Here is a 27,121-nt window from a genome sequence, read left to right as displayed (position 1 = left end):
GTAAAAATATACGCCATTATTTGCAAGTAAGATACCAACAGCCAAAGGTTGGACAGCAATTATCTTTATTAGGGCAACATCTGTAAATGTCAGATGGGGACAGCAACCGAGCTGTGATTTAGTACACGGTCATCCATATCCTCACTTTAAACCTTTATTTTCCTCAATATATAATGACATAATGCAGTGACATGAAGAGGTTATCATTACTAACACTAGAATTCAATTTGTATGTTTACATGTACAGCAACTAACTGCTTTACAAAAAGCAAAATAATACAATATATAATCACATGTATTTACAGTGTAGTAAATATACTTTTGTCAATTTTTACACAAAATTATTTACAGAGGTGGAGCTTACTGAATAAAAAAATTAGGGGAAAAAAATGAAAACAGTGGCCAATGGTTCAAAATATTTTTGCATAACCTTGAGATGTGTGCTAGATTAGGAGATATCACACTAGCGCAAGTCAGTTGAATTAAGAGAATCATTAAACCCACAACACATATACAAGTCCACCTTTCAGAGACTATTGGCTCCCAATGCTTACTTCTGTTACTGGTGTGATAACAGGCGGCAGGGTGCAAAATGTCAGATATTATTTCTATGCTTCACCATTTTAATAGGAAGACCAAATGGCCATTACTGTATATTAAAGTAATGTTGATAAAAGCAGGTTTCTGTATCCTTGCATTGAACAAAGTGGTTAATGTTATCTGTATACCTCTCTCCTGAGCTGCAGTTAGTATATTTTAGAGCCTTTAAGTGAGTCCAGTACTTGAGAAATGTTCAATTCACTCAAAATCTTACAAATTGTATGTGAACAAATTTCTTTCAGTTCTTTAGAGTGGCACATTTCCATTAAGTAAAAGTGAGGCAAACATACTTCTGGCCTACCCTTTCTGAAGACAAGGAGAAGGGGTCTATTGAAGATACAGTTATCAAAGTGTGCTCTGTCTGGTTTATACTGTAAAATAAAATAAACAAACAGTTGGAGTTATCCCTGAAAACACAAGCTAGAAACAGATCTATAACGTTCATAAAAGTTTGATGAGGACAGGAAAAAAAGAGGAATTGATACATTTACGATACACACATCAAAGCACATTATGAAGGATGCTGCAGTTTTAACCACCATTAACTGTACAAAAAGAACATACATAAGGAAAATCTAACATTGTGGTTTGCATGGATTCATAGCTTGGTCCATCTCTCTTTCACTACTTTGATCATGTCTATGAAAGCAAACTGTAAATTCTAGATTATTACATGACATTATACTTCTCAGAGGACTGTTTAAAATAAAAGAATAATACACCAGTAGTTTAATAGTTTGTGTATACTACTTTGCATTTCCTTAACTTTGGTTTCCTTCACATTAGAGCTTTTGAAATCTTGTTGATTGTGTTTGGTGAACTTGTTCCGTTATACTTTTGAAAGCATTGTTTTTGTCCCTTTCTATAGAGGAACTGCTTCTTCTAGACTTATATCCTCTTGATTCAAGTATATGATAACAATTGTAAACAAAATCTAAGCATTTAAATCAACTTCTTTACATATATGGTTCATTAACTCTCAACAGCACCAACATACTTTAAATTTGGAAAGAAATAACTAAGTGTGCACATTGTTCATTTTCTGGTCATCATGTCCAATCTAAGCCAGATGAATAGAATAGGAAAACAAATGTATGGTTGAGCATGGTTACTGATTGTTAAGATGGCAGGATATGTGACAAATAAAAATGGCCTGTAAAACATTCACTTCACGCAGTTTTTTTAAACAAACGTTCAGTCCTCATTTCATCCCTCTCCTCTCACCGACTTCTAATCAGTTTACATAACACACCAGGCCCACGTGCAAGCACTCTCTGTAGCAAATGCAAGTAAAAAAAAAAAACGAACAAAAAAACACTAACAGGATTGTGTCTGACCCCATGATTAACATAAATGTTAATGTGACAACAAGCACACTTACAAAAACATTCTGGAGTTGGCTCAAGCTTCCAAAACATTACTTCACAGACTCAGTGTATGGCACTGGTTTGTTTCTTGCTACACAATCTCAAACAGCAGAAATTAAGAACCAAGCTCCACCAGAAATGGAAAAGGACTCCTGTGCTGCTTAAACTGCACCATGTCGTTATTAAAAGGAAAGTCTTTAGGGTTTACCGAATGCTCGGTCTCAGAGCAAGCCCTGTTGGATGAACTGCAAAGGCTCAGAGACAAAGTAAATGATGGTAAAACAGATTGGCATTTTCCTTTTGCTTGTGGAAGCTAGTCTTTGGTGCGGCGTCCCGGAGCTGGCTGCACTGCATCATGGAACTGACCCGCGCCTAGACCTTTACATTAATTACTCTACAGACTAATGAGGGGAAGACAAAGGCAAAAACAGCCAATAACACCCTGTTCAGTTGTATTCTTAACACACACAGTTATCCTATCGGAGAGCAGACAGCCAGACCATCGTCTCTAGATGCCTAAACCTTCCATGTTTTCTTGTTTTTCCATTATGCTGATTGTTAAGATAGTGAGCATTAGTAGGTATGGGTTTTGAGGTGATTACAAACCCTGTTCTGTAGTCCAATCCATATTTCAAATCTTACATCTTTTCTAATTACAAACAGGCTTTTTGAAATGAAAAATTCAAAGTCAAATCTAAAATAAATCATAACTATGTAATTGCAAATACTTTACAACAAATAAATATTGTTACTATTTACATCATGAACCGGGGCAGATTTACTAAAGCTTTTCAACCAAAATATAATTGGCATCAATTTGGGCAAAATAAAAATAAAAGACAAAGATAAACCATAGAGAATGATAGAGGACTCCAGTTCCAAAAATCTATTTTAACACAGGTATGACCATTTAGAAATAACCCCTTTTGAAATAGTCAACTAGGTAGCACTTCCTATGGGTTAAGGAATGATTACGTACTGTAACTTCATCCAGGTCATCAGCCAATTAATTATGCTTCTACGTAAACATCACAAAACTACATGGATGTCATTTGCCAATGTAGGTTTTAGACTTGTTCAAACAACCCACCCGAGGTCTGTTATTCTTTCAGTTTGTAGCAGAAAATGAAAACGCACTACTTCAACATTAACATGACCTCAATGGAGATGTTTGTGCGCTCAGACACCACAATGGTAAAGACAAGGAGTCCTCTTTCATTGACACAAACAAAGGTTAATCATCACTGTTCCAACAAACATTTCATTCATTCTTAAAAAAAATCAGGTGCAACACGATTAGATGCAAACACTCAGCAAATCTGGTCCCTAGTGTCATGGAATTTCTATGGGAATAGTTGTTTTGACACGAGGTACAGAATGTTAGCAATGTTTTCCATGAATATTTAACCACACAGGGCAATTGGTATCAGGCAGCAGATTAGTAATGACTGTATACTTTCAGAATGTAATGTTTACAATACTTGTAACTGTATATAAATATACATTTATACAGAATCACCATCTACAGTAGTACCTGTATCGCTGATTGCATTTGTTATTTCATTATAAACCTCTGAAAACCCTAGAAAAGGCACACAATGAACAAAAACAGCCTATCTCTTGTGTGTTTACAGTAAGAGTGAGCAAGAATGAGACATTATTATTGAAAGACTACCACTACATCAGTATATTTCCAATTTGACCACAGGACACGGTCTGATCTTGTTTATCTCCAGATTAGTCCTCTTCAAGTTACACCTGACATAGTGTTATAGAAAATAAAGTCATGAAACGATTAAAAGCTATAGCTCTGAAAACTGATGATATCCAACAGCACTGTCCAACAACCCCCCCCCCCACCTCCCAAAGACATCATGGGAATATAAATATTCCCTAATCAAAACTAATCCCCATAGCTTTGACAATCAGTAACCAATAAGGACACATGGCTTGGCCATCATTAGATCACCCCAGACACTCCATAGTCCATTCCCCACAAGCACAACACAGGAAAACACTAGTGTCTATTCTTGGCCACGCTTTCTGATGTTCTAAAACAGGGTTTTCTCCATTTCCACCATACTGATGTGTGTGTGTGTGTGTGTAATGGTAGTGTTAACCTGGTGGGCAAGAGGCAATCCTTTCCTCAACCCTGGGTCGCAAGGTCCAATCCCTCTTTATCTTCATGTGTCCCAATGAGAGGAATCACTTGTCCTTTGATCTAGTTTAGCCCCGTTGGCAAAGCTTTCTCAAACTGAAGAAATTATGTCCTTCTACTAACAACACTTCAAAGGCAGGTTGAATTACAGACGATTGTGCAAATACAGAAATGTTCTTCTAACACTGTCATTGTGATACAAAAAGACAAGGAGGCGAGACAACAACCAATGACATGGCTTCAGGTGGGATCTCTACTGTTTCTGCTGTGTTGTCAGTTTTCTTTTAACTAATGCTGTAAAAAACAAAAGATTCTGTACTTAAAAAAAAAACACACACAACATAAAAAAACCCCAGGCAGATTCATTTTTCATGAACAAAACTGCAAAAATAATGCATCGTATTCATAGAGTTCTTCAATATATGTTGATCGTCAAGCAAATATGTCTGACTGGACAGAAGGGGGGGGAACACCAAACGGAGTGAGAATCAAGGCTGATCTAGACAGAATGACGGAGACAGAAGGGGGGGAACACCAAACGGAGTGAGAATCAAGGCTGATCTAGACAGAATGATGGAGACAGAAGGGGGGGAACACCAAACGGAGTGAGAATCAAGGTTGATCTAGACAGAATGACGGAGACAGAAAGGGGGGAACACCAAACGGAGTGAGAATCAAGGCTGATCTAGACAGAATGACGGAGACAGAAGGGGGGGAACACCAAACGGAGTGAGAATCAAGGCTGATCTAGACAGAATGACGGAGACAGAAGGGGGGGGAACACCAAACGGAGTGAGAATCAAGGCTGATCTAGACAGAATGACGGAGACAGAAGGGGGGGAACACCAAACGGAGTGAGAATCAAGGCTGATCTAGACAGAATGACGGAGACAGAAGGGGGGGAACACCAAACGGAGTGAGAATCAAGGCTGATCTAGACAGAATGATGGAGACAGAAGGGGGGGAACACCAAACGGAGTGAGAATCAAGGCTGATCTAGACAGAATGACGGAGACAGAAGGGGGGGGAACACCAAACGGAGTGAGAATCAAGGCTGATCTAGACAGAATGACGGAGACAGAAGTGCGGTTGGAGGTGCAGCATGGTGACTGGCGTGGCTGGCCCCTCAGAGGGCCCCTCTCATACGATCTTCTTGATGCTGGGCCGTTTGAAGCTGCCGGCGCTGCGCTGCTTCTGGACCTGGCTGGCGGAGCCGTGCCGCGTGCGCCCGCTGTTGCTGTGACCCGTTGTCGGAGAGAGCTCCACGTTTTCCTTGTCGACACCTGCCAGAGGACAGGCGCAACGTCAGGCGTAACGTCAAGGAAATACATTATTCCACAGTGCCGCTGGCACTTTTGAGTTATCTGACTGAAAAACCATGGCTGATCAATCTTCATATGAATACTTTTAAAACCACATAGGGATCCTCTGTGTTGATAAATACAATAAGCCAACAGCAGAGGGAGTAGTGAACCCATGGCTGAAAACATGCTAAATATCTGTCCTACATAGCGGTTCTGTTTTGACCAAACAAGCCAGATGTTTTTTGGATATTGACACAAATGTAAATGTAACAAATGCACATGAACTTCCATCACAAACACCAGTAGTATTGTTGGGCTTTGTGATGGGCCTCGGCTACCCCCCCACACACCTCTGAGAGGCTGTGCCTTGTGCCTGGGAGTGAGGAACAGCATGGGGAGGAGGGGCTGTAATACCTGGCTGGACGAGGTGTGGGCCGAAAACGGCAGACTTAGAGCAAGGCAGAGAAGCTTCGCAGACAGAGTGGGAAAGAAACAGGAATGAATGACCATGGAAACCCAAAGAGGAATGACAGGAAACAAAGAGCAACATGATTAACAAAACAAAAGGTAATCAAACTTGAAGTAACTGCCCAGTGAAAATCTCACTTGTAAAAAGTAATATTCACATCCACATTTTCGTTGACCTGTTCTATTCTCGTGTGTTGCTGAAATTCAATCTCAACCTCCTCAGGAATTTCAGGTGCCAAATAGCAAGTCCAGGCAAGAATGGGGCTCATTCTGTACAACTGCTACACCCACACCATTCATACATAGAAAATACACTCTTTAACATACTTAATAAAAAATTGGAAAAGAAACAAAGTTACTAATTATTGTGAGTAATTACAGCTAATATTTCACAGAAACCTGGAAACACTGGGCAGTTACTTGAGAATGACGGAAATGATAACCATGATAAAAAATAAATAATTGAGCATTCTCATGTCTATAAGCTGACGATTCAAAGTACTCCCGTCAATTGGGTCAATTCAATTTATTTCCAAATTCTATTTACAATATGGAGACATTTCTATTTTAACTACAAAGAAATGACACATTATGAAACATTTCCAAAAGTATAATAATGGAATAAACGATGAAGACATACAGCATAACACCAATGCTACATTATATCACCACTAATGTAGGTTGAGACATGACCTGCTCATTGTAAGACTGAGTGAAGCCTTCGTTGTGGGACCTCTGGGATGTCAAATGGGATTAATCGATGAACAACACTACAAACAGCACAACGCATGAGGAAAAAATGAAATGTGTATGAATACTAAAAAATGAATTGAGATCGAAACGGGTTGAAGGCAAAGACAATAAGAGAAGAGGCCTGAACCCACCCACTGGGTAACTCTACATGGACAGGGACACGCAGAATATTTATTTTCAATTGTGTGTATTCTTTAGCTTGTGTTGATCATTCAGATTGGTGAAATGGAAAAGCGAGGCAATAATATAATTAAGATAACAAGAAAAAGTGCTAACAGGTCAATGATTCATTTAGTTATGAAATTCAAGTGGTAAGATCAGCATAGGGAAATGATTGTTTTCACTGGAGTACACACCTAGCTGAAATTCTCTACACAGCCACACCCACCTAACCAATCACTCCCTGCCTGAAAATACAGTCTGCCTTTTAAAGTTCTAAGAATTTGACACCAGACTTTGCTGACCTACTGACACACAGCCAAAAGTATTTCAGTGTGTGGTCCAAACACTTGAATGGGAAAATGGAGAAGACAGTTTCTACATTGTGTTGGGCGGAGCTGTCATTATGTGAATGTCCCATTTCCCGTGCCCTCCGGGGGGACATGTCATGCTAGAGCAGCCCACGGGTCTTTCATCAGAACACTTACAGCTCCGGAAAGAAATTAAGAGGCCGCTGTCTCTTGTCCTTAAAACCTTGCATAAACAATCGTTAAAACACCATGTCAGAATTTAACTAACACAGCACAATAACTGGGTGGTATCAAGGAGCACCTTCAGGTTCCTTACCGCAGCAGATCACATCCCTCACATCACAGTGTGTGTGTCTGCGTGTGCGTGCATGTGTGCGTGCATATGTGCGTGTGTGTGCACGCTGACCTGGGGAGTGCTGTGAGGTGGCCAGGGAGGTCATGGAGTTGGAGAGGTTGAGATTGGCTGTGATGCTGAGCTGGCTCTGGACAGGGGGGGGGTAGGGGGACGTGGGCGTACGCAGGCACTCCTCACTCGTCTCCTCGTCGATGCCCGGCAGATACGTGTCAATCAGAGCGTCCAGAAACTTCACGATCAGCTCGGCGTAGTCCGGGATCTGGGTTTGCTGTCGGGAACAGGGCGCGACGGAAAGGAAGTCACAAACACGAACAGTAAAACCGTCCGTTCCGTAAAGAGGAATTTGTCACGTCCGCTCACCTTCGAGAAGGGCCCTGCAAATCTCCATAGACCATTGAACCCAAAGCCTAAGAGAGAAAGAGAAGAAACAGGGAAGTGGTAAAAGGCCTCTTCCAGGTGCAGAAGCCATGGTGTGACTGTTTTTGAAGGGGGGGAGACGGTGTGGGCGTGGCCTCACTCTGCAGGTACGAAGGCTGGTACTGTGGAGGGGACTCCTCGTGGAACACCACGCTCTGCACGATGCCATGGATGGGGTTCAGGAGGTTGGGGTCCTGGCACAGTGATAGGAGGGTGCTGATCTTCGAGTCCAACAGGTTGTGACTGGAGAGAAGACCACATGATGGGTGAGCCCTAAGCACGCGTGGTACTGTACACTAACAGGAATAAAAAAAAACACGCGTACAGGGATTGGCTTTATCGGGTTCAAATGTAGACACTTACACAACTGGAAAGACCTTGGGGAAGACAACACTAGCTTCAGCTAAAAACTCGTACAGGATTCTCTGGTCAAATTCGTCTGTGGTATTCTTCACCAACGTAGCCTATAGTGAGGCAGGGCAGGAAGGAACTGTCAGTCTACTCACAACTGCATGCTAAAATAAGGAACCAACTAATGAACAGAAACTGAGAGGTAGGTAAAGATAGAGACAGACAATAACAGCTAAAATTAAGACCTCCTTTTTAAAACTTGTGTGTAATAACACTTTGTTTTGACTTGTTATTTATTACAGTTTTCTAAATTATTATTCATCATTCTTTATATTCTTTGGCAATGTTAACAAATGTTTCCCATGCCACCAAAGCTTTTAAAATGGAATTAAATTGAGAGGCAGACAGAGCTGAGTTTCCTAGTACATTGACAAATACCTAGAAGAATTCCTTCCCCAGATGATCACTTACCAAAAAAGAAGAACAAATCAAATATGTATTGGGTGAAGAAACTAAAAGTGAATATTTGGCATCCAGTCATGTGGTCTCCTGCCACAATCTGAGGGATTGTTAATGATACAATTTGTTTGGTTTTTCACATCATGCCTAGAGAATTTTCAATAATTTCAACACTAGGATTCAAACCACCTGGTGTATAAAGACTTATTTCATACATACTTTGTCAATGTAAGCAACCTAACTTTCCATGTCAGTAAAGTCTGTAGAATTTAAATTAGTGACCCGGAGACAGTCAGAGAAAGAGAGAGACAGAGAGAGACACAGAGACAGAGAGAGACACAGAGACAGACACAGAGAGACAGAGAGAGACACAGAGAGAGACACAGACACAGAGAGAGACACAGACACAGAGAGAGACACAGACACAGAGAGAGACACAGACACAGAGAGAGACACAGACACAGAGAGAGACACAGAGAGAGACACAGAGAGAGACACAGAGAGAGACACAGAGAGACACAGAGAGAGACACAGACACAGAGAGAGACACAGACACAGAGAGAGACACAGAGAGAGACACAGAGAGAGACACAGAGAGAGAGAAAAAAAGACAGATGTAGGAGGAGCAGAGTGAATGATCTCACCAGGACAGTGAGCAGCAGAGCCTGGATCTTGGGGTCTGTGAGGACTTCCTCATCCAACAGGACATTAGACTCTGACACAGACACCTTTCGGAGGGTGTGGTGGGAGATTCTTTGGGTCGACTCTGAGATAGATGGGACGAGAAAGTGGGCCAAACAAAACTGTGTGTCAGTGTCAATGAAAAACAGCTATATGCATTAATGATGCCTGGTTACACCTCAAACCAATGGAATGTCAGCCTTGGCTGGCTGGTGCGCCAGATGAAACACTGTAAGAATGGCCAGCAAATTAAACCCCATTGAAATGTGTACACAGGGGGTATCGAGCACACTTCTGACCAAAACAGAATTCTGTGTTGTTTTTTTTAAAGGTGTTCTTTAATGGCCCTCAATTTTGCAAACAAGCACACAGAACAACACTGCTAATAGCATGAAACACCAATGGACATGTAGGGGAGCGGCCTGGAAGTGTTCTAATCCAAATGAGCTGCTGGAATCCAGCGGGTTCTTGGCCTTCTAAGGATGGCTGACGTCCTTGTGATTATGAAGGAATGGTCATGCTAGTCTATGGCCGTGTCAGGTAAACACAAAACAGATCTGGACACTCACCGATTTCGTAGTCGTTCTCCGCCACCCTCCTCATCTTTGGAGGCGTGGTGATGCCAGACTCCATTTCCGGCCTCTTTGGTGCTTTGCTGTCTGATATCAAGTGATCAAAACTCTTTCTAGTACCTGATGAGCCAGCAGAGAAAAAGACAGACCACGTTAAACAAGCAGGAGGACATCGAAAGATCAATTCACAATGTTCCCAAACGGAGTATCTGCATGGATACCCTCAGAACCCTGGAAGACCCCGCTATTGCTGAAACACCTCTCTCAGAATGACTGACAGGCGCCTTACCCAACAGTTTCTTAGTGTTGGCCTGGGAAGGCTGGCCCATGTCCAGGCTCATGGACTTGCGTGTGCGGGGGCTGACCTGGCCCACCGTGGGGTAATGGACCACCAGGTAACGCTCCGACACCTTGGGGGAGGTCCACGGCTGACTCTCCCGAAGGGTCCTGAACACAGAGGGAGGGAGCAACAACCTTCTGAAAGGCGAGCGCTTTCACGGCCGTCGTCCGCCACCGACCTCCGCATCGACTCGGCAGGAAGCCCCGCGTGCGCTCACTCACCTGCAGCCGGAGTCACTGTGGTGCACGGAGTACGTGTCCATGGGAACATTCTCCATGGTAACGTCTGAGAGGAGCAGGGACTTCCTGTGCTTGAGGCTGCAGCGACTGCGGACCTCCTCCGACACGGTGAGGAGAGCTACGAATAGACATTTCACTGCCGGGTCAGTTTGTCTTCCCTGCCAAAGGCTGACGTGCTAATAAGGAACATATTAACAGGAAGGAACTGGAGCGGTGTTCATGGCTCCACGGGGAAGCGCTCACTAACCCACCTGCCAGGTAGGCCACGCTCTGGGTGTTCACCTCAAACTTGTCACAGTTGAGGTGTTTCCCCACGAGGGCCAGCAGCGTGTGGAGGATGCGGATGGTCCTGGCCACCGTGTTGGGCGACGGGTGTCTGTATCCTGGACAGAGGGGTGGAGGGTTAGAGGCAGGTCTTGACCACGCCCGTGCTTACACACGCCGCCGCCCAGTTACCTTTCAACAGGTGGCCCACTAGTGCAAAGTTGAAGTTGGAGTTGAAGTTCAGGCCCACAAAGTGGTCCATCTGTTTACAGTGCCACTCCAGGGGCTTCCGGATCTCCATGAACACCTCCTCCGGACTCTAAAGTGGGAGGAGGGGCACAGAAAATCAGGGAAAAGAAGGACACCTGTGGCTAGCTGGAAGAAGACCTGGCGACCTGTCTCAACGGAGGACTGAGCTGACTGTCCTTTTGCACAAGTCTGTATTCGCTGGCAAGTATCTGTGCGATCGGCACCTTGTCGTTGAAGACCTTGAGGCTGTCCAGCGTGTGGAGGTTCTGCTCCAGCAGGGCAGTGCCGGCAGAGTACAGGCTGACCTCGTCCAGCTGGAGCACGGCCACGGCCACCCAGAACAGAGCCTTGTGCATGGGGGAGTCCTGGAGCAAACACACAGGCTATCACTCACCCTCAGCACCCCACCCCAAGACAAAAAAGGAGTATACTTCAGTTGAATCATTTTGGAACCACTTAAGTTGTACTTTAGTACACTAAATAGTATTAAAAGATTATTTAAGTACTATTTTAAATAGGCATAACTATCCTTAAGTGTGTTAAAATGGCCCACATATTTCATACTTTGGTACACATACATGATTGAAAAAACATTTTAATACACTTAGAAACTTTTGTGTTTCATCTTCTGTATTTAGAACTCCCTCATTCCTATATATATTCTGATTATTTCCTCATAATCTCCCAGGTGTCTTGTTTCCAAAGATACCAGGATTGTGCATGTCCTAACAACATAAGTCCACATGAATAGCAGTTACTTTTGGGTATGTCTATTTAGGCGGAAATTAGCATTTTCTGCACTTCATTCAAGAGGTTAAAAGATACACTGAAATATATTTATTTCAGATATATTTCAACCTTAGGGGTTCAAAAATACACTTCTAGCATTCTGCTTTTTGGGTTGGGGACACAAACACCGCCAATAAACACATTCACAGTTAGAGTGAGGCCACATCAACATTTACCATATGCCGTCTGTCTAGATTCACCACATTTGGGCCAAAATAACTTCCTCACTTTCAGCTAATTCACCAGATACAGGCCAACTTCCGTCATCTCTGTCAGCCTGCTTCTGACACGGCGCCAGAAAAGCTTCTTAGGGCTTGGTAGTTACCTCACCAGAACATTTAAAACTTCCATCTGTGAATTTATCCTTTTGAGCGTACCTTGTTGAGGAGAGGCTGCAGCTTGGTGAGAGCGATGACTGTGGCCTCTATCAGCACCTGGCTGTTGTAATTATCAGGGCCCTTTAGACAGTTCTCCAGACCCTACGGACCGACAAGACAAGACATCAGATACACCTACAGCACCCTTCAGCAGACAGACCACAGCGAGACAGGATACTGCTCCAGCATTGACAGCTGCTTCCAATACTCTCCAAACACTAATCCAATACCCGCAACGTTCCCACAACCTTTCAGAGTTTGTCACTTAAAAAAGGCCAAGCAACCGCCTGTTACTCAAAGCAATTCTATTTGGACAAGAGCACTGCCTCATTTCCTCTGATCAAAAAGGTCACAGAATGATAGGCACTCCGGAAGAGGTTTGTGAACAGGAAACAGACCCGGTCGATGCTGAGCAGGGGGCTGGCCTTGCTGAGGATCCTGATGATCTGTTTGATCTGACCGTGGGTCACCCTCTTACTGATGCAGCCAAACACCACCAGGGCTCTGGGCTGCAGGGACGGGTTGTACTGGAACGCAAACCTGCCAGCGGTGGGAGGAGAGAGACGGAGGGAGGGGGAGGAAGGGAGAGATGGAGGGAGGGGGTGAGATGGAGGGAGGGGGAGGGATGGAGGTGACGAGATGCAATGCAGCCTTCATTCAAACACACTCCTTAAACAAGATTCAGTGGACAGTGCGGTCGGCTCCACTTAGTTAGAGAAGTGATTCTTGTGGTGGTGGTGTAGTTGCCATACCTCTGAGCCAGCTCTGTCCATTGGTCCAGCCATTTACAGCCAGGTATGTCCCTCATACAGGCCTGGTGGAAAAGGAGAAACTCATTTTAAGCATTCATACGTGCTTTTGATTGCTAGACTTAAGTAGGATACCAAGTACTGAAATTGGTTTGCACTAATGAACATCAAAAGCAGTGTCAAGACGACTGACGTCGGTGGAGTGATCTCCTGACCTCCATGATCTCCAGGAGGGCCTCGGTGACCGTCTCCAGGGAGGAAAGGGCAAAGGTCTCCCTCTCATAGGAGCCGGGGGAGAAGGAGCGGTCGCGGTAGCTGGAGCGGAAGGCTATAACAGCCGCGGACTTGACCTTGCTGATGCCGAACAGCAGGTAGAATTTGGGCAGGCTGAACTCCGTCAGACTCAGCCTCAGAACCTGTTTGGTCTCCTCTGAGGGAGAGAAACACACAGGGGAAAAGTTACCACCACGTCTCGGCAAAGGACACACATGAAAACGTACAGCGTCTCTCAAAGCCGTCAGTCAGATTCCGTGTTTTGTCCAGGGTGCTCCGCCTCACCGCTGAAGTTGAGCTGTGAGCAGGTGCAGAGGGAGTGGATGATGTTGATGACCAGGCCGTGCGTGGAGGCTCTGAGGGACAGGGGGCCGGTGGCCACCAGCAGGGTGACCACGTGGAACAGGTAGGGCAGGTGGGCGGCCACGTCCAGGGAGTTGTTGAAGGACAGCATGAGCATGTAGCGGGCCAGGATGGCGATGTCGTCCCACATCAGGTGCTGCTCCAGGGTGGGCGTGGGGGACAGGCACGTCTTGTCGATGATCTTGCACATGCGGATGATCACCTACAGTCAGGCACAGGGCAGGGCAAAGGTCAGGTACGTAACTCATGACAGGTTCTCCCATTTCTGCGGAGAACCTCTGAAGCTCTGTTAGAGTGGCCATTGGATTCTTGGTCACCATCCTGACCAAGGCCAGTATTGCCTGGTGACCTAGTTCGTCCAGAAGGCCAGCTCTAGAAGAGTCTTGGTAGTTCCACATGTCTGCCATTTCACAATGATGGAGCCTTCTATGCTTCTTGGAACAAAGGACACATGATGCGTATGAGCTCTATTTTGAGTGTCAGGACAAAAGGTCTGAACACTTACCTAAATGAGATATTTTACTTCTACTCCCTAAATTGGCACAATGCCTAAAAACATGTTTTTCTTTGTCATTATGGGATATTGTGTGAAGGCTGATGATGAAAAAGTTTACACGTACAATTAATTATGAATGAAGTCTATAAAACAATGTTGGGAAAGTGAAGGGGTCTGAATACTTCCTGAAAGCACTGCATAGCAGAGAGTTCCAAAACGTTCAGAAAAATACAGAAGGGTTGTATAGATAGATTAAAACATCCCCTTCATTGTCAGGCATTTGTGTTGAGGCAATACCCTTTGCGCCACAAAATCACATGATCAACATTTTAAGATACGATATTGCTTCAGTGGTCAGATGAACTATATATATAACATCCAACTGGAGGAGTGTCACTGTCACAGAGAGACCTTGGTGATTTTTTTATACTGTGGGAGTATGATTCAACATCTAACAGGATCATGAGTAGGAGTTTAAAGAACATGTTTTAGGGGCATTTTACAGAGCAAGGGACATATGGAAATAACTGATGAATATGGAAATAACTGATAAATATGGAAATAAATGTAAAGGAGATACTGATGTCCAGACCCAGAGAATACCTTTAGAATGTGAAGAAACAGGAGCAGTGGTCAATTCTGGTGTTTATTTCTCACCTTACTGGACACCAGCTTGACATTCCCCGAGGCCAGAGCCACAGCCGTGTCGGCCATGACCTCAGCCTTGATGGAGCCCAGGCCTCCTGTAGCACTGGTCTTGATGAAGCTGTCCAGCACCACGTCCAACAGGTCTGTTATCTACAAAAGAGGATCAACCATAAACTCTCCATGACGTCTGATGATTACAACCACAACCGAGGCCTAAACCTGGGTTCTCGCAAAAGGCCTTCAGAAAATACAACATTCACAACTGCCTCAACGTCTATTTCTGTCTGATCGGTTTCAGTCAGACCACAATCTCATTCACCATGGTAATAACAAAACATAACAGCTTTCAGTGGCAAACATTTTAAGGGGTGACATGGAGACACTGAATAGCGCATGGTTTGATATCGAGATAAAAATCATTCTGAGAAGCACTTAGTCTTGCACCCATTACATGGTGAACCGTGATTAATTTACGCTGCTGCCATTTCCCAATGCATGGATCCACTGGGGCCTGAGAAATATGTACTGCACTGGAATAACATTTACTTTACAGGGATCAGTAATATCTACTGTACCAGTTGATCCCTGGGAACAGTAACATCCACTATACCAGTTGATCCCTGGGATCAGTAATATCTACTATACCAGTTGATCCCTGGGATCAGTAATATCTACTATACCAGTTGATCCCTGGGATCAGTAATACCTACTATACCAGTTGATCCCTGGGATCAGTAATATCTACTATACCAGTTGCTCCCAGGGATCAGTAATACCTACTATACCAGTTGCTCCCAGGGATCAGTAATACCTACTATACCAGTTGGTCCCAGGGATCAGTATCATTCAATATACCAGTTGATCCCTGGGATCAGTAATATCTACTATACCAGTTGATCCCTGGGATCAGTAATACCTACTATACCAGTTGATCCCAGGGATCAGTAACATCCACTATACCAGTTGATCCCTGGGATCAGTAATATCTACTATACCAGTTGATCCCTGGGATCAGTAATACCTACTATACCAGTTGATCCCAGGGATCAGTAACATCCACTATACCAGTTGATCCCTGGGATCAGTAATATCTACTATACCAGTTGATCCCAGGGATCAGTATAACCCACTATACCAGTTGATCCCTAGGATCATTAATATCTACTATACCAGTTGATCCCTGAGATCAGTAATATCTACGATACCAGTTGATCCCGGAGATCAGTAACATCTACGATACCAGTTGATCCCTGAGATCAGTAAAATCTACGATACCAGTTGATCCCTGAGATCAGTAACATCTACGATACCAGTTGATCCCTGGGATCAGTAATATCTACTATACCAGTTGATCCCTGGGATCAGTAACATCCACTATGCCAGTTGATTCCTGGGATCAGTAATATCTACGATACCAGTTGATCCCTGGCATCAGTAATATCTACTATACTTGCTGATTCCTGGGCTAACACCCACAGAAAAAGACCCCCACCTGTCCCAGGCTGCCCCAGATCTTGGCCTGGATTGAGGGGTACATCTGCTTCTCGTTGATGGTCATGGTAATAAGCTTGTCCAAGATGGCGGTGACACGCTGGCGTTTGGCGTCATCATTGTGCTTACAGAACCGCACAAGGTTGAGCAGCCAGGGGGTCATGTACTCCAGACACAGGTGCTTCAACTCAATACCTACAACACATCCAAGAGGGACATATTTGTGAGCACCAAACATCCTTAAAAGGACAGTAAAACAGGGAAAACCAGAGCATTCATGGACATTTTGCTTTGTCTTTATGAAGACATGGGCTATTTCCAGTTTATGGGTTATGGTAGAATTGGCAGTGGGGTTAGAAATAGGGTTAGAGGACAGGTTTGGGGTTAGGTTTATATTGGGACTAGGTCTCCACGGAGATGGTACTAGTGTGTGCAGGGCTTGACATTGGCACCCACCTCCCCGCCAAATGTGGGTAGAATTCGGCTGCGGCGTGTAATGCAGTCACTCTTACTAGCCACTTTGGCGGGTGGCATTCTATATTTCTATAGACAGGGTTTTTCCTGCATTCATATTTCAAACGCAACAGCCTTCCCAAAATCTTGCACCGTCTCTGTGTGTTGGCATGGAACAACATGATTTTGCGCTCATATATAAAATACCAGCGAAACAATGCAGCTAAAATGACAGTAGGAGGAACCTTTTTCCATTTTGAGTGTTGCCAGGTGGGATGTGGTTCCTACAAAATTGGGCAACTTTTAATGGGCTTGGGAGACTGTGGCAGAATACAGTTTACGGTCAGTGAAATCTGGCAATCTAGTATACAGGACCACATGGGTCCAGACATCGCGGAGATTAGTAAAGTCCGTTTACACCCAAGCAAATTTCATAACCTAAAACTACATCTAATCCGCATACATTTTTAAAAAAATTTTCAGGTGTCTTTTAGTAGCCTAGAATTACAGATTTGTTTTTAAAGAGAGATTGCGAGACAAACGAAGATGATTAACAAGAATATAGCATAACAAAAATAGACAACAATAATTTTGACTGCGATTAATTATAAAGCTGATGAGTGATTTAATATTTATTTTTAAATAACATGTTAATAGTTATAGGTTATGTTAAGAATAAATATATTGCTTGCATATTTTGGTTGATATTAGGGAGGATATTGTAGTGTGCATTCAAGTGGATATGGACAACAGGGCAGATTTAACACTAAAATAGTTGTCTTTTTCAAGTGTGTAGCCACATTATATAAAGTATTTCACAGAGGGGTGTCCGGTAGAGTGGGGTACCACCTTTGCCTAATTTTGGCCAGGAAAAGCCCTGTATGTATGTCTGTCAGTCTGTCTGTGTGTCTGTAAACCCACCCACCCACACACCCACATATATATTTTACAATTGTAATCTCATTGTGATGACAGTGACACTACGAGCTACGTCCCTAAACTCCCATGAGCACTATGCAGTGTTTGAATCTGTTCCATTTCTGTTAGGCCAATTGCCTTGTGCGCCAGTGACCAAAACAAGTGAACAAGACAGACTAAGATGTAGCACACCATAGTCAAATGTAATCAAATAAAATGTAATTTCCCAACAATGGTGGCTAGTAAAAATGCTGAGTGGCTAGAAACTTTAGAAAACCACTAGCCACAGTGGCTGGTGAGCAAAAAAGTTAATGTCAAGCACTGAGTGTGTGTAGGAACAGGGATACTGACTCGATTTACTGAATCCAGAGATGCACTCCTCCAGGAACTCCAGGGTAAGATGTGGTTCATTGGCAGCCAGCGTCTTGCTGATGGACACTATGAAGAGAGTGTTGTTGGCAGGGATACACAGGCCTGAGGTCTCCAGCAGCTGGCCCTCGATCTTCAGGTTGAAGGTGCAGGTTAAGGCACACAGCAGGTTGTAGGCAGCAGACCTGAATCCAGACAGAGACAAGAGGGAGGGTAACATCCCGAAGAAGACAACCTTCACCTCACATAACTCCAACGAACAAATCACATTGGACTCATCTGACCTTAGGCTGGGGTCGGAGCTGCCCAGGTTGAGCAGGGCGATGTTGAGCAGGGTGCCCGGAACATCTTTGGGCCTGATCTTGGTGTGCTGAGGTATGGAGTCGGGTTGGGACAGCTCCCAGCGCGTCCTAATGTGGATGATGGAGTGGACGATGGCCTCGCACTCCTGATGCATGAAGGTCAGGGGTGTGCCCTGGTTGGCCATGGTCAGGGTGAACTGGTTCTCGTCCACCAGGCAGATCTCCTCTATCTCCGAGGCGTAGTAGATGTCATTGAGGAAGACCGATTGGCCCAGGACACGGGTGCGCTCTGCCGACGTCACCTGGACTGCCGTGGAGCCCACCTAAGGACAACAGACACCACTCGTTGTGATGGAGCCACAAAAGATGACAACACCATTCAAAAGCGTGTAGTGGTTTACGCTCCGAATTTCAAATCACATCACGTCCTGTGCAATCATACTGACCTTGATAGAGACCTTGGTGTCCTTGTGGGCTAGTTTGAGGGCGTTGTGGAACACCTTGAGGTCTTCCTCCAAGGCCAGCGTGGCCGCAGGCAGCTTCTGCTGGTCAGGCTCCACGTGCTCCGCCAGCCTCGCTGGGGAGTCGATGAACAGCAGTTTTTTACTTCCCTTCAGGCCCGTCAGCAGCCTCTCATGGTACTTGGTGTACTCCCTCACCCACGTGTTGCAGTTGTAGATGTAGATGGCCGCCACGTTCTCGTAAGCAAAGCCTGGGAACACTACAAACCACTTAGACAGGAAGTCGGTCTTGAATCGGTTGCTGGGTCCAGCATGGGTCAGGTCCACCACGATCTCATAGGGCTTGGCGTAGTAGGGCTTCAGGGTCAGCAACACGTGGTAGATGAGGAGATCGCCATTGATCTGGCCCGTCTTGAATCTGAGAGAGGAGAGGTGTGGAGACAGACAGGAATGTCACAGAAGCCTTGCAAATTGTCACTGTAACTTAAATTGGGTTTAGTATCATGGTTTAACATTGACTCAATTGGAAAGTAACAGATGGTGTGAATTCAGTTAAGAAGCAGACAGTCAGTTAAAATACAGGTTAATTTTATATCTTGATCATGTAAGACATCAGTGTGTAATTGACCAATATTAAATAGATATTATTAAAAACTAGAACTAAAAAAACGCTTAGGCTCAAAGACAAGGCAGTATGTGTCAACTTTCTCAAACCATCACCTGTTTCAGGGTGTTAACAGTTCTGCGTGACCAAGCTAAACCGTACATATTTACCACGCAACTTCAAATAAAGCAACAAAAGGGAAGTGAGCCGAGAACAGGAAACATGTCAGAAGTGTATGACTGTACTTACTGCTTGAGTACGTTTTTTACCAGTCTCTTTTCTGTTTTCTATCAGTGGTCACACATATGATTATTGTCAATCTCTGTCTGGCATCTCTCCTATTACGAAGTACAACTATCACACGGATTGGTAAACCTAATCAAGGTAAGACGTTTTTAATTAAGCTAAAACCATGTTACTTTGATGAACTATTGGAAATTGTCAAGTTACGGAGTTTCAGTAAGGAAAAGCAACAATAGTGGGACTGTTTTTTTTTGTCTAATATTTGATATGCTTACTAATAGATCCATCAGATTTTGTTCATGATACTCAGAAATTACAGATCTGCACAGAGCAAAATGATAGGTTACAGTCTATATAGAGCAGAATGATGGTTACAGCAGTTATAGAGCAGAATGATGATTACAGTATATAGGCTACAATCTATTTCAGATCAAAATTGCAAAATAACGAGACTATTGCAACATTTTGGAAAATGTACACCAACTGGAAGGAAATATAACTAGATTTTTTTTTTATTCATTATTAAGAAAACAAATGTATGATGGTTTCATCAATGTCAATCAAATGAATCAAGGTATTTAAAATGTTAAATCATTGATTGGCATTAATCCTCGTAACTCTAGACTGCTGATCGAAAGACCGAAATCCGAATGGAAACTCAGAAACCACAAAGGAACTCAATGTGTCACAAAAAGCAGAACTGAGATAATATTAATACTTACAAAGTATAAATTCACTCTGGCAATCAACACTGATATCAAAGCACATGTGTTTGACAGTGGTAGAGTGAAGAATAACAAATTATTTTGCATAAAGATAGAATCTAAATAGATACTAAAAAGGTACAAAGAACTCTGCTAGGGACTGGTTGTCCAACCTAGCTAATGTAACTGTAAGGGACTCAAAACAAAGAGTGTCTGATTACTAGTGTTGAATGAAAAAGTAAAATGAGAGTCAAAAATCAGTGAGCACCTGCAGTTCTTCCTCTTCTAAGCCGTGACTGTTTGCTTTTCGCTATATGCTACACTTGACTGTTTTGGCATGGAGAACAATTCTATGATTTAACATTACAACCCATTAGAAAAATGCCAAGTTTCACAAATTTTTAAGCTAGTCACATCGATGGAGCTGAAGTGGAGAGTCTTTGACTTCCAGGTCCTCTGTGTGTTCATCAAAGATGAACTCACCTGGTCCAGGCAAGCAGACTTGGCTGTAAAAACTGCCCAAAAGCACCTATACTTTCTGAGGAGGCTCTATACTTTCTGAGGAGACTCTATACTTTTTGAGGAGGCTCTATACTTTCTGAGGAGCCTTTACTGGTGCACAAATGAGAGCATCCTCTTAAGCTGCATTACTGCCTGGTATGGCAGCTGCTCCGCTGCTGACCGCAAGGCCCTCCAGAGGGTGATGAAGTCAGCGGAGAGCGTCGTCAGCTGCCATTTTCCTTCTGTGCAAGGCATCTACCATACACCATGCCTTAGGAAAGCACAGAGAACAGCATAAACGACTATTGCCACCCAGGCCCTGGTCTGTTCACACTGCTGCCATCTGGTAGACACTACCGGAGCATCAGGGCATACACTTCCAGACTCACAATCAGTGTTTATCCCTCGGGCAATAAGGCTCCTCAACTAGCAACACTTCGTAGGCTCTGGTCACTTTCTATGGGCATTCAATGTATCCTTTTATAGGGACTATAACACTTACATTTATAATATTTAAGATTATTTTAATGCTGTTCATATTCCCATTTCTACATTTTCTGGAATTGCTGTTAGTCTCTACTGTTATGTATATTTTTTATTATTGCTTTATATATTTCTTAATGCCTACTGCGTAGATGTCGTGTGCCATGTCACAAGAATTTCATTGTTCAGAACAACGCTAAGTTATTCGGTGCATTTGATAAAATACTTTTGACCTTGACTAAAGACGAAATAGACAATTTTGTAAATAATTTGAATGCATTTTAGAACCCTGCCCCCATCACCTCCAGATCAATGGTTTGACAACTAAACAATCACACTATATTAAAAGAAATGTGCGCATGTTTTATGACCAGAAATAAAAAATGCAAGAAAGGTTCCATAGACACAAAAAGCTTTTTTCCCCAGAAACGCAAAATCCAGGCCTAATGACATCACTTTAAACAAGTGATAAGTGTAAATCTTTAACACTGTGTACTAATGAGCAGACCAACAACATCACACACACACCGAGTTGAATTCACTAATTAAACTCTGATCTCCACTTTCTTCCCCCAGAAGTATGAACAGCTTGGAGATCTCCATCTTGCTGTACTGCGGAGTAGTTATGGTAACAGTAGCACATCAAGAAAACAGCACTAGTAACAGCACCATTTCCCCAGAAACATATTCTGAACTGAACACCATAATGTCAAGCAGCGAAACATTCAGCAGCAACCAAGCAAACAATGATGCATCACCCAGTACCTCAAGCCCAAAACCAACATCCAGAACCACGAGCCCAGCGAACACCCAAACAACCCCCAGAGCCAACTCCATCCCGCTAACCACCGCCAGAGAATGTCTGTTTGAGAAGAGGGAAGGTGGCATAGTGCTGATGGTGATGGGCGGCCTGGTGGTCTTGTGTACGGTCCTGCTGGTGTGCACCTTGGCGTTGTCATTCCAGGTGTGCCACCTGAAACACCACCGCAGGAGCGGCACTAGCAGCCGGCCAACCCGGAGCAACATAGACCTGGTGAGTGCCGGACACTGGGGCACCAGCCAGCGAGCCAAGGAGAGGCCTGGCTTTGACGCGGAAATGGCCGAGGCCAGCCCGCTGATAGCCGAGCTCAAGCAGACACAGGACGGGGAGGGGCGAGCGACAGTCGACCAGGGGATCGGAAAGGACACAACGGCTGAAGACACACCCAAGACTGAAGGGGGGGAGGCGACCACGGCTAAGGGCTCGGACACAACTACCAGCAATGGAGCGGCGGGACCAACAAAGGGCAGTTCCCCCAGTAAGCAGCCTGCCGAGCCAGAGGTCACCATAGCAACCTCCACCGCCTCCAGTGACGCGGCTGTGGGCTGACTGCTCTCTCACAGTGATCCCTTTCTCAGACAGGTCCATGAGTAAAGAAGTTCATACAAAAAGCTTTTATTGGTATGTTTTAAAGAGACTGATTTTAGTACCACTTTGAGTAGCCTTGTATATTATGCTTGAATCCTCATACGCAGTTGTCAAAATTTGTGAAATAATTACCTGCACTTCTTTAAGGTGCAGACATTTTGTAAATATTACAAGACAGAACAAACCAACCACCGACACCAAACTATAGTATCAAGTAAAGCTAAGCTGTAGCATTCAAACGGCTGCTTTTCAAAATATCTTCCAGGACTGCTCTTACAATGTTTTACTACAAGACAACATTTCTCCTTTGGCCTTTATACTAAGGAAAAGTTCCAATGCTTCTATTCCAGCTCCATCCGCCCTTCTGTCACTAAGCCATTGTATACAACAATAAAGAATTAGGACACGTCGACCAGTACTTCCTGAGTGCTTGTGTTGTGTGAGTGTGGATCTACAGGAGAAAGAGTGAGACCGGCGATTAGTAAGCAGAGTATGTCTGTCTCTTTGCTGGACGGTGACACTGGGCTCAGAATGCCAACCAGAAGGGAACAGACAACAAAGCAAGGCTGATGATCCATGCTTTGTGTTTTCAGCCCTCTTTCTTACATATTAATGTCTCTACTTAACACCGGTTTTAATGCAAAGATTTTCCACAACTGCAAAGGGATTACAAACACACATTTGATTACTGTTGATTGGATGGATGTTCTATGTCAATGCGCTGATCACCTGCTCGTCTATAACTGTGCCCATAACAGGAACTCCGCTGATGTGTTATTCAAGTTGCAGCCTGCATGGCAAAAATGCCAGCAACGATGAGCCCCTGTTAAGAATCCCAACAGGACTCGGTTCCATTTCATGTTAGTCTCTGATAGTTCTGTAGGAAGGCTTGCTCGATACAGCCCCTGTTTAAACTTTTTAAATTAATAAAATAATAATCATCATAATATGGATGGACAGAGAATTGTTGATAAAACATTAACTGTCTGTCGCCACTGATGGACAAAAGTTACGTATGCCACTGCTAACACTTCGAACATGTGTTGCATCTTTTGTCAAATAAACAAACAAAAAATAATTATATATACAGCTCCGGAGAAAATGAAGAGACCATTGCACCTTTTTCTTTCCTTTCCACAAAACCATTCTGTTCCTCACTCAAAAACTTTATTTTTCGAAAAAAAAGGCAGTTGTCTCTTGTTTTTTTCCGGAGCTGTATACATAAAATGTACTGATGTATAGTCTACGCTTATACAGTGCCTTCGGAAATTATTCAGACCCCCTCACTTCCTAAACATTTAGCTGCGTTGCAGACATAACTTCCCCAATTACATTTTTTTTCATCAATCTACACAAAGTACCTCGTAATGTTGCCCAAATCTATTTTTTGAAATGTTTGCCAATCTATTGAAAGCAAAAAATGATCATCCCTCATGTAGTATTTAGACCCTTTGCCATGACACTGCAAATTGAGCCTAGATGATTCCTGTCTCCTTGGATCATCTTTGAGATGTTTCTATAATTTCACCACAGTCCATCTGCGGCAAATTCAATTGATTCTAGATCATTTAGAAAGGCATATACATGTCTTTTTAGGTCCCATACTTCACAGTTCATGCCAAAAACCAAGCCAAGAAGTCCAAGGAAATCAGTGTAGTTCTCTGAATTGTGTCGAGGCATTTAAAAAATAAATAATAATAATTGGTTTGTTTTGTTTAAATGTTACTCTATAACACTGAAATTTGCCAGGAGAACAGTGAAAAAGCACCAATTTGAAAGGGAAGTTTGGAATGACCAAAACTCTTCCTAAGGCTGGCCATCCGGCAAAACAAAATAACTGGGCAAGAAGGGTCTTTGATCCCAGTGGTGACCAAGGACCATATTGCCACCTTACCACAGCTTCAGATTCAGTGCAGAGATGGGAGAACCTGACACAATGACAATCATCTCTGCAGCATTCCATCAATCAGGCCTTTACGGTACTGTGGCCAGACAGAAGACATTCCAGAGTAAAAAGCATATCAGATGCTGCCTGAAGGACTCTGGGAACATGAGGAAAATATTCTCTGGTTTAATAAGACCAGAATTTATTAGGCCTGAATGCCAAGTTCTACATCTGGTTGTAGCAGGGATTATTAAGGAAAGGAAAAAAATGTTTTCTTTGTTTGGGCTCCAGGCAGGTATTTACCCTGCTGATAGATAGAGTAGAAGGAAGAAGGTTCCCCAAATATTAAGCAAAGAGAACAGCTAATACACTGCCCCACTCACCACCACTATAACTTAAACTAGCACAAACCTCATACAGTAATAGGTTAGATGGTAACACTTCCACAATCAAATAACCAGGGCCTGAAAAACAAAAACTTTGCAATAAATGATATTAGGTATAAGACACAGTAATGGTCTGAGGAATGAGGACGGCAAGTGTCCCGAAGTTTCTAGGCCAATATGATCAATATTAACCCCCAATACATTCAATACAATTGTGGGGTCATAACGGTATGTGTATCACACTGTGAAAAAGGACAGAAAGATAGAGAACAATGTGTGTCTTAGCTGGTTACTTCGATTGGCTGTAAAGTACTTTGCCCTTATTATCCCGGTCATCCGTTGCTTGTTTGATTGTTTCTTTGTTCTCTGGACACCAAGCTTCTTTATATAATGGTACGAGAAGTCCTCAGGAGGTAGGCTGACTATAAAAAACAGGCAGTCAATAAGTACTCAAACTGATTCTGCCAAAATCACAAAGGATATCTTCATTGTGTTCCCCATAACTGGAAAAAGCCAGCAACACATTGAGAGCACACACAACAATAGTCAACATTGCCTTTCTCTAATTCCCCTATAAATATGTTCCTAACATAACAGTGCTCAGTGAATGCTCTATGACTGTTTCTATGATTCTTAAAGAGGCAGCGCACAGTGAATGCTCTATGACTGTTTCTATGATTCTTAAAGAGGCAGCGCACAGTGAATGCTCTATGACTGTTTCTATGATTCTTAAAGAGGCAGTGCACAGTGAATGCTCTATGACTGTTTCCATGATTCTTAAAGAGGCAGTGCACAGTGAATGCTCTATGACAGTTTCTATGATTCTTAAAGAGGCAGTGCACAGTGAATGCTCTATGACTGTTTCTATGATACTTATAGAGGCAGTGCACAGTGAATGCCCTATGACTGTTTCTATGATTTTTAAAGAGGCAGTGCACAATGAATGCCCTATGACTGTTTCTATGATTCTTAAAGAGGCAGTGCACAGTGAATGCTCTATGACAGTTTCTATGATCCTTAAAGAGGCAGTGCACAGTGAATGCCCTATGACTGTTTCTATGATTTTTAAAGAGGCAGTGCACAATGAATGCCCTATGACTGTTTCTATGATTCTTAAAGAGGCAGTGCACAGTGAATGCTCTATGACAGTTTCTATGATTCTTAAAGAGGCAGTGCACAGTGAATGCTCTATGACAGTTTCTATGATCCTTAAAGAGGCAGTGCACAGTGAATGCCCTATGACTGTTTCTATGATTTTTAAAGAGGCAGTGCACAATGAATGCCCTATGACTGTTTCTATGATTCTTAAAGAGGCAGTGCACAGTGAATGCTCTATGACAGTTTCTATGATTCTTAAAGAGGCAGTGCACAGTGAATGCTCTATGACTGTTTCTATGATTCTTAAAGAGGCAGTGCACAGTGAATGCTCAATGACTGGTTCTATGATACTTAAAGAGGCAGTGCACAGTGAATGCCCTATGACTGTTTCTATGATTTTTAAAGAGGCAGTGCACAGTGAATGCCCTATGACTGTTTCTATGATTTTTAAAGAGGCAGTGCACAGTGAATGCCCTATGACTGTTTCTATGATTCTTAAAGAGGCAGTGCACAGTGAATGCTCTATGACTGTTTCTATGATACTTAAAGAGGCAGTGCACAGTGAATGCCCTATGACTGTTTCTATGATTTTTAAAGAGGCAGTGCACAATGAATGCCCTATGACTGTTTCTATGATTCTTAAAGAGGCAGTGCACAGTGAATGCTCTATGACTGTTTCTATGATTCTTGAAGAGGCAGTGCACAGTGAATGCTCTATGACTGTTTCTATGATTCTTAAAGAGGCAGTGTACAGTGAATGCTCTATGACTGTTTCTATGATTCCTAAAGAGGCAGTGTACAGTGAATGCTCTATGACTATTTCTATGATTCCTAAAGAGGCAGTGTACAGTGAAGGCTCCTTGCCCATTTCCATAATTCTGCGAAAAACTATTAACACTCATCACCGGGCTAAAACCAACCATAATGTGAAGCTTGGTGGTGGAAGCACCAGGCTATGGTGAAGCTTCTCAGCGGCAGGGACTGTAGGACTGGACAGGAGAGAAAGATGAAAGGAGCAAAATACTGTATCCATAACCTTATCCACAGCACAGGATCTCAGATTGCAGCAAACA

General features: G+C 43.3%; 2 protein-coding genes across 3 annotated transcripts in view; one reads left to right on the top strand and one right to left on the bottom strand.

Moving 5' to 3' along the window:
* Nucleotides 1-48: 48 nt before the first annotated feature.
* nf1b (neurofibromin 1b) overlaps nucleotides 49-27,121 on the bottom strand; it is a 71,573-nt gene continuing 44,500 nt past the window's right edge. Inside the window, exons 36-58 of one of the 2 annotated variants that reach the window (XM_010901552.5) lie at nucleotides 18,722-19,154; nucleotides 18,258-18,598; nucleotides 17,956-18,158; nucleotides 16,235-16,428; nucleotides 14,752-14,892; nucleotides 13,521-13,800; nucleotides 13,178-13,392; nucleotides 12,966-13,027; nucleotides 12,612-12,753; nucleotides 12,214-12,315; nucleotides 11,272-11,412; nucleotides 10,991-11,117; nucleotides 10,786-10,917; nucleotides 10,517-10,652; nucleotides 10,245-10,402; nucleotides 9,953-10,075; nucleotides 9,347-9,468; nucleotides 8,256-8,356; nucleotides 7,993-8,135; nucleotides 7,836-7,882; nucleotides 7,527-7,743; nucleotides 5,780-5,897; nucleotides 49-5,408 (exon numbers count right to left, since the gene is read on the bottom strand). In XM_010901552.5, coding sequence (XP_010899854.4) covers nucleotides 5,252-5,408; nucleotides 5,780-5,897; nucleotides 7,527-7,743; nucleotides 7,836-7,882; nucleotides 7,993-8,135; nucleotides 8,256-8,356; nucleotides 9,347-9,468; nucleotides 9,953-10,075; nucleotides 10,245-10,402; nucleotides 10,517-10,652; nucleotides 10,786-10,917; nucleotides 10,991-11,117; nucleotides 11,272-11,412; nucleotides 12,214-12,315; nucleotides 12,612-12,753; nucleotides 12,966-13,027; nucleotides 13,178-13,392; nucleotides 13,521-13,800; nucleotides 14,752-14,892; nucleotides 16,235-16,428; nucleotides 17,956-18,158; nucleotides 18,258-18,598; nucleotides 18,722-19,154 — 3,835 coding nt within the window. In that variant the 3' untranslated portion in view covers nucleotides 49-5,251. The remainder of the gene's footprint in view (nucleotides 5,409-5,779; nucleotides 5,898-7,526; nucleotides 7,744-7,835; nucleotides 7,883-7,992; nucleotides 8,136-8,255; nucleotides 8,357-9,346; nucleotides 9,469-9,952; nucleotides 10,076-10,244; nucleotides 10,403-10,516; nucleotides 10,653-10,785; nucleotides 10,918-10,990; nucleotides 11,118-11,271; nucleotides 11,413-12,213; nucleotides 12,316-12,611; nucleotides 12,754-12,965; nucleotides 13,028-13,177; nucleotides 13,393-13,520; nucleotides 13,801-14,751; nucleotides 14,893-16,234; nucleotides 16,429-17,955; nucleotides 18,159-18,257; nucleotides 18,599-18,721; nucleotides 19,155-27,121) is intronic. The other variant, XM_029120963.2, reaches the window with a different exon arrangement.
* LOC105028665 lies at nucleotides 19,581-23,091 on the top strand. The gene is made up of 2 exons (XM_010901549.5): nucleotides 19,581-19,724; nucleotides 21,848-23,091. The coding sequence occupies exon 2, from the start codon at nucleotides 21,852-21,854 to the stop codon at nucleotides 22,638-22,640; it is 789 nt and encodes a 262-aa protein (XP_010899851.1). The 5' UTR covers nucleotides 19,581-19,724; nucleotides 21,848-21,851; the 3' UTR covers nucleotides 22,641-23,091.

This window comes from Esox lucius, chromosome 7, assembly GCF_011004845.1.
Source record: "Esox lucius isolate fEsoLuc1 chromosome 7, fEsoLuc1.pri, whole genome shotgun sequence".
In the NCBI taxonomy this organism is placed as follows: domain Eukaryota; kingdom Metazoa; phylum Chordata; class Actinopteri; order Esociformes; family Esocidae; genus Esox; species Esox lucius.
The sequence above is the reverse complement of the archived record's forward strand: the minus strand, read 5'-3'. Positions and strand labels throughout refer to the sequence as shown.

What these genes read in the sequence shown, in the direction of transcription:
- LOC105028665 (XM_010901549.5), top strand. Translation starts at nt 21,852, where the DNA reads ATGAACAGCTTGGAGATCTCCATCTTGCTGTACTGCGGAGTAGTTATG.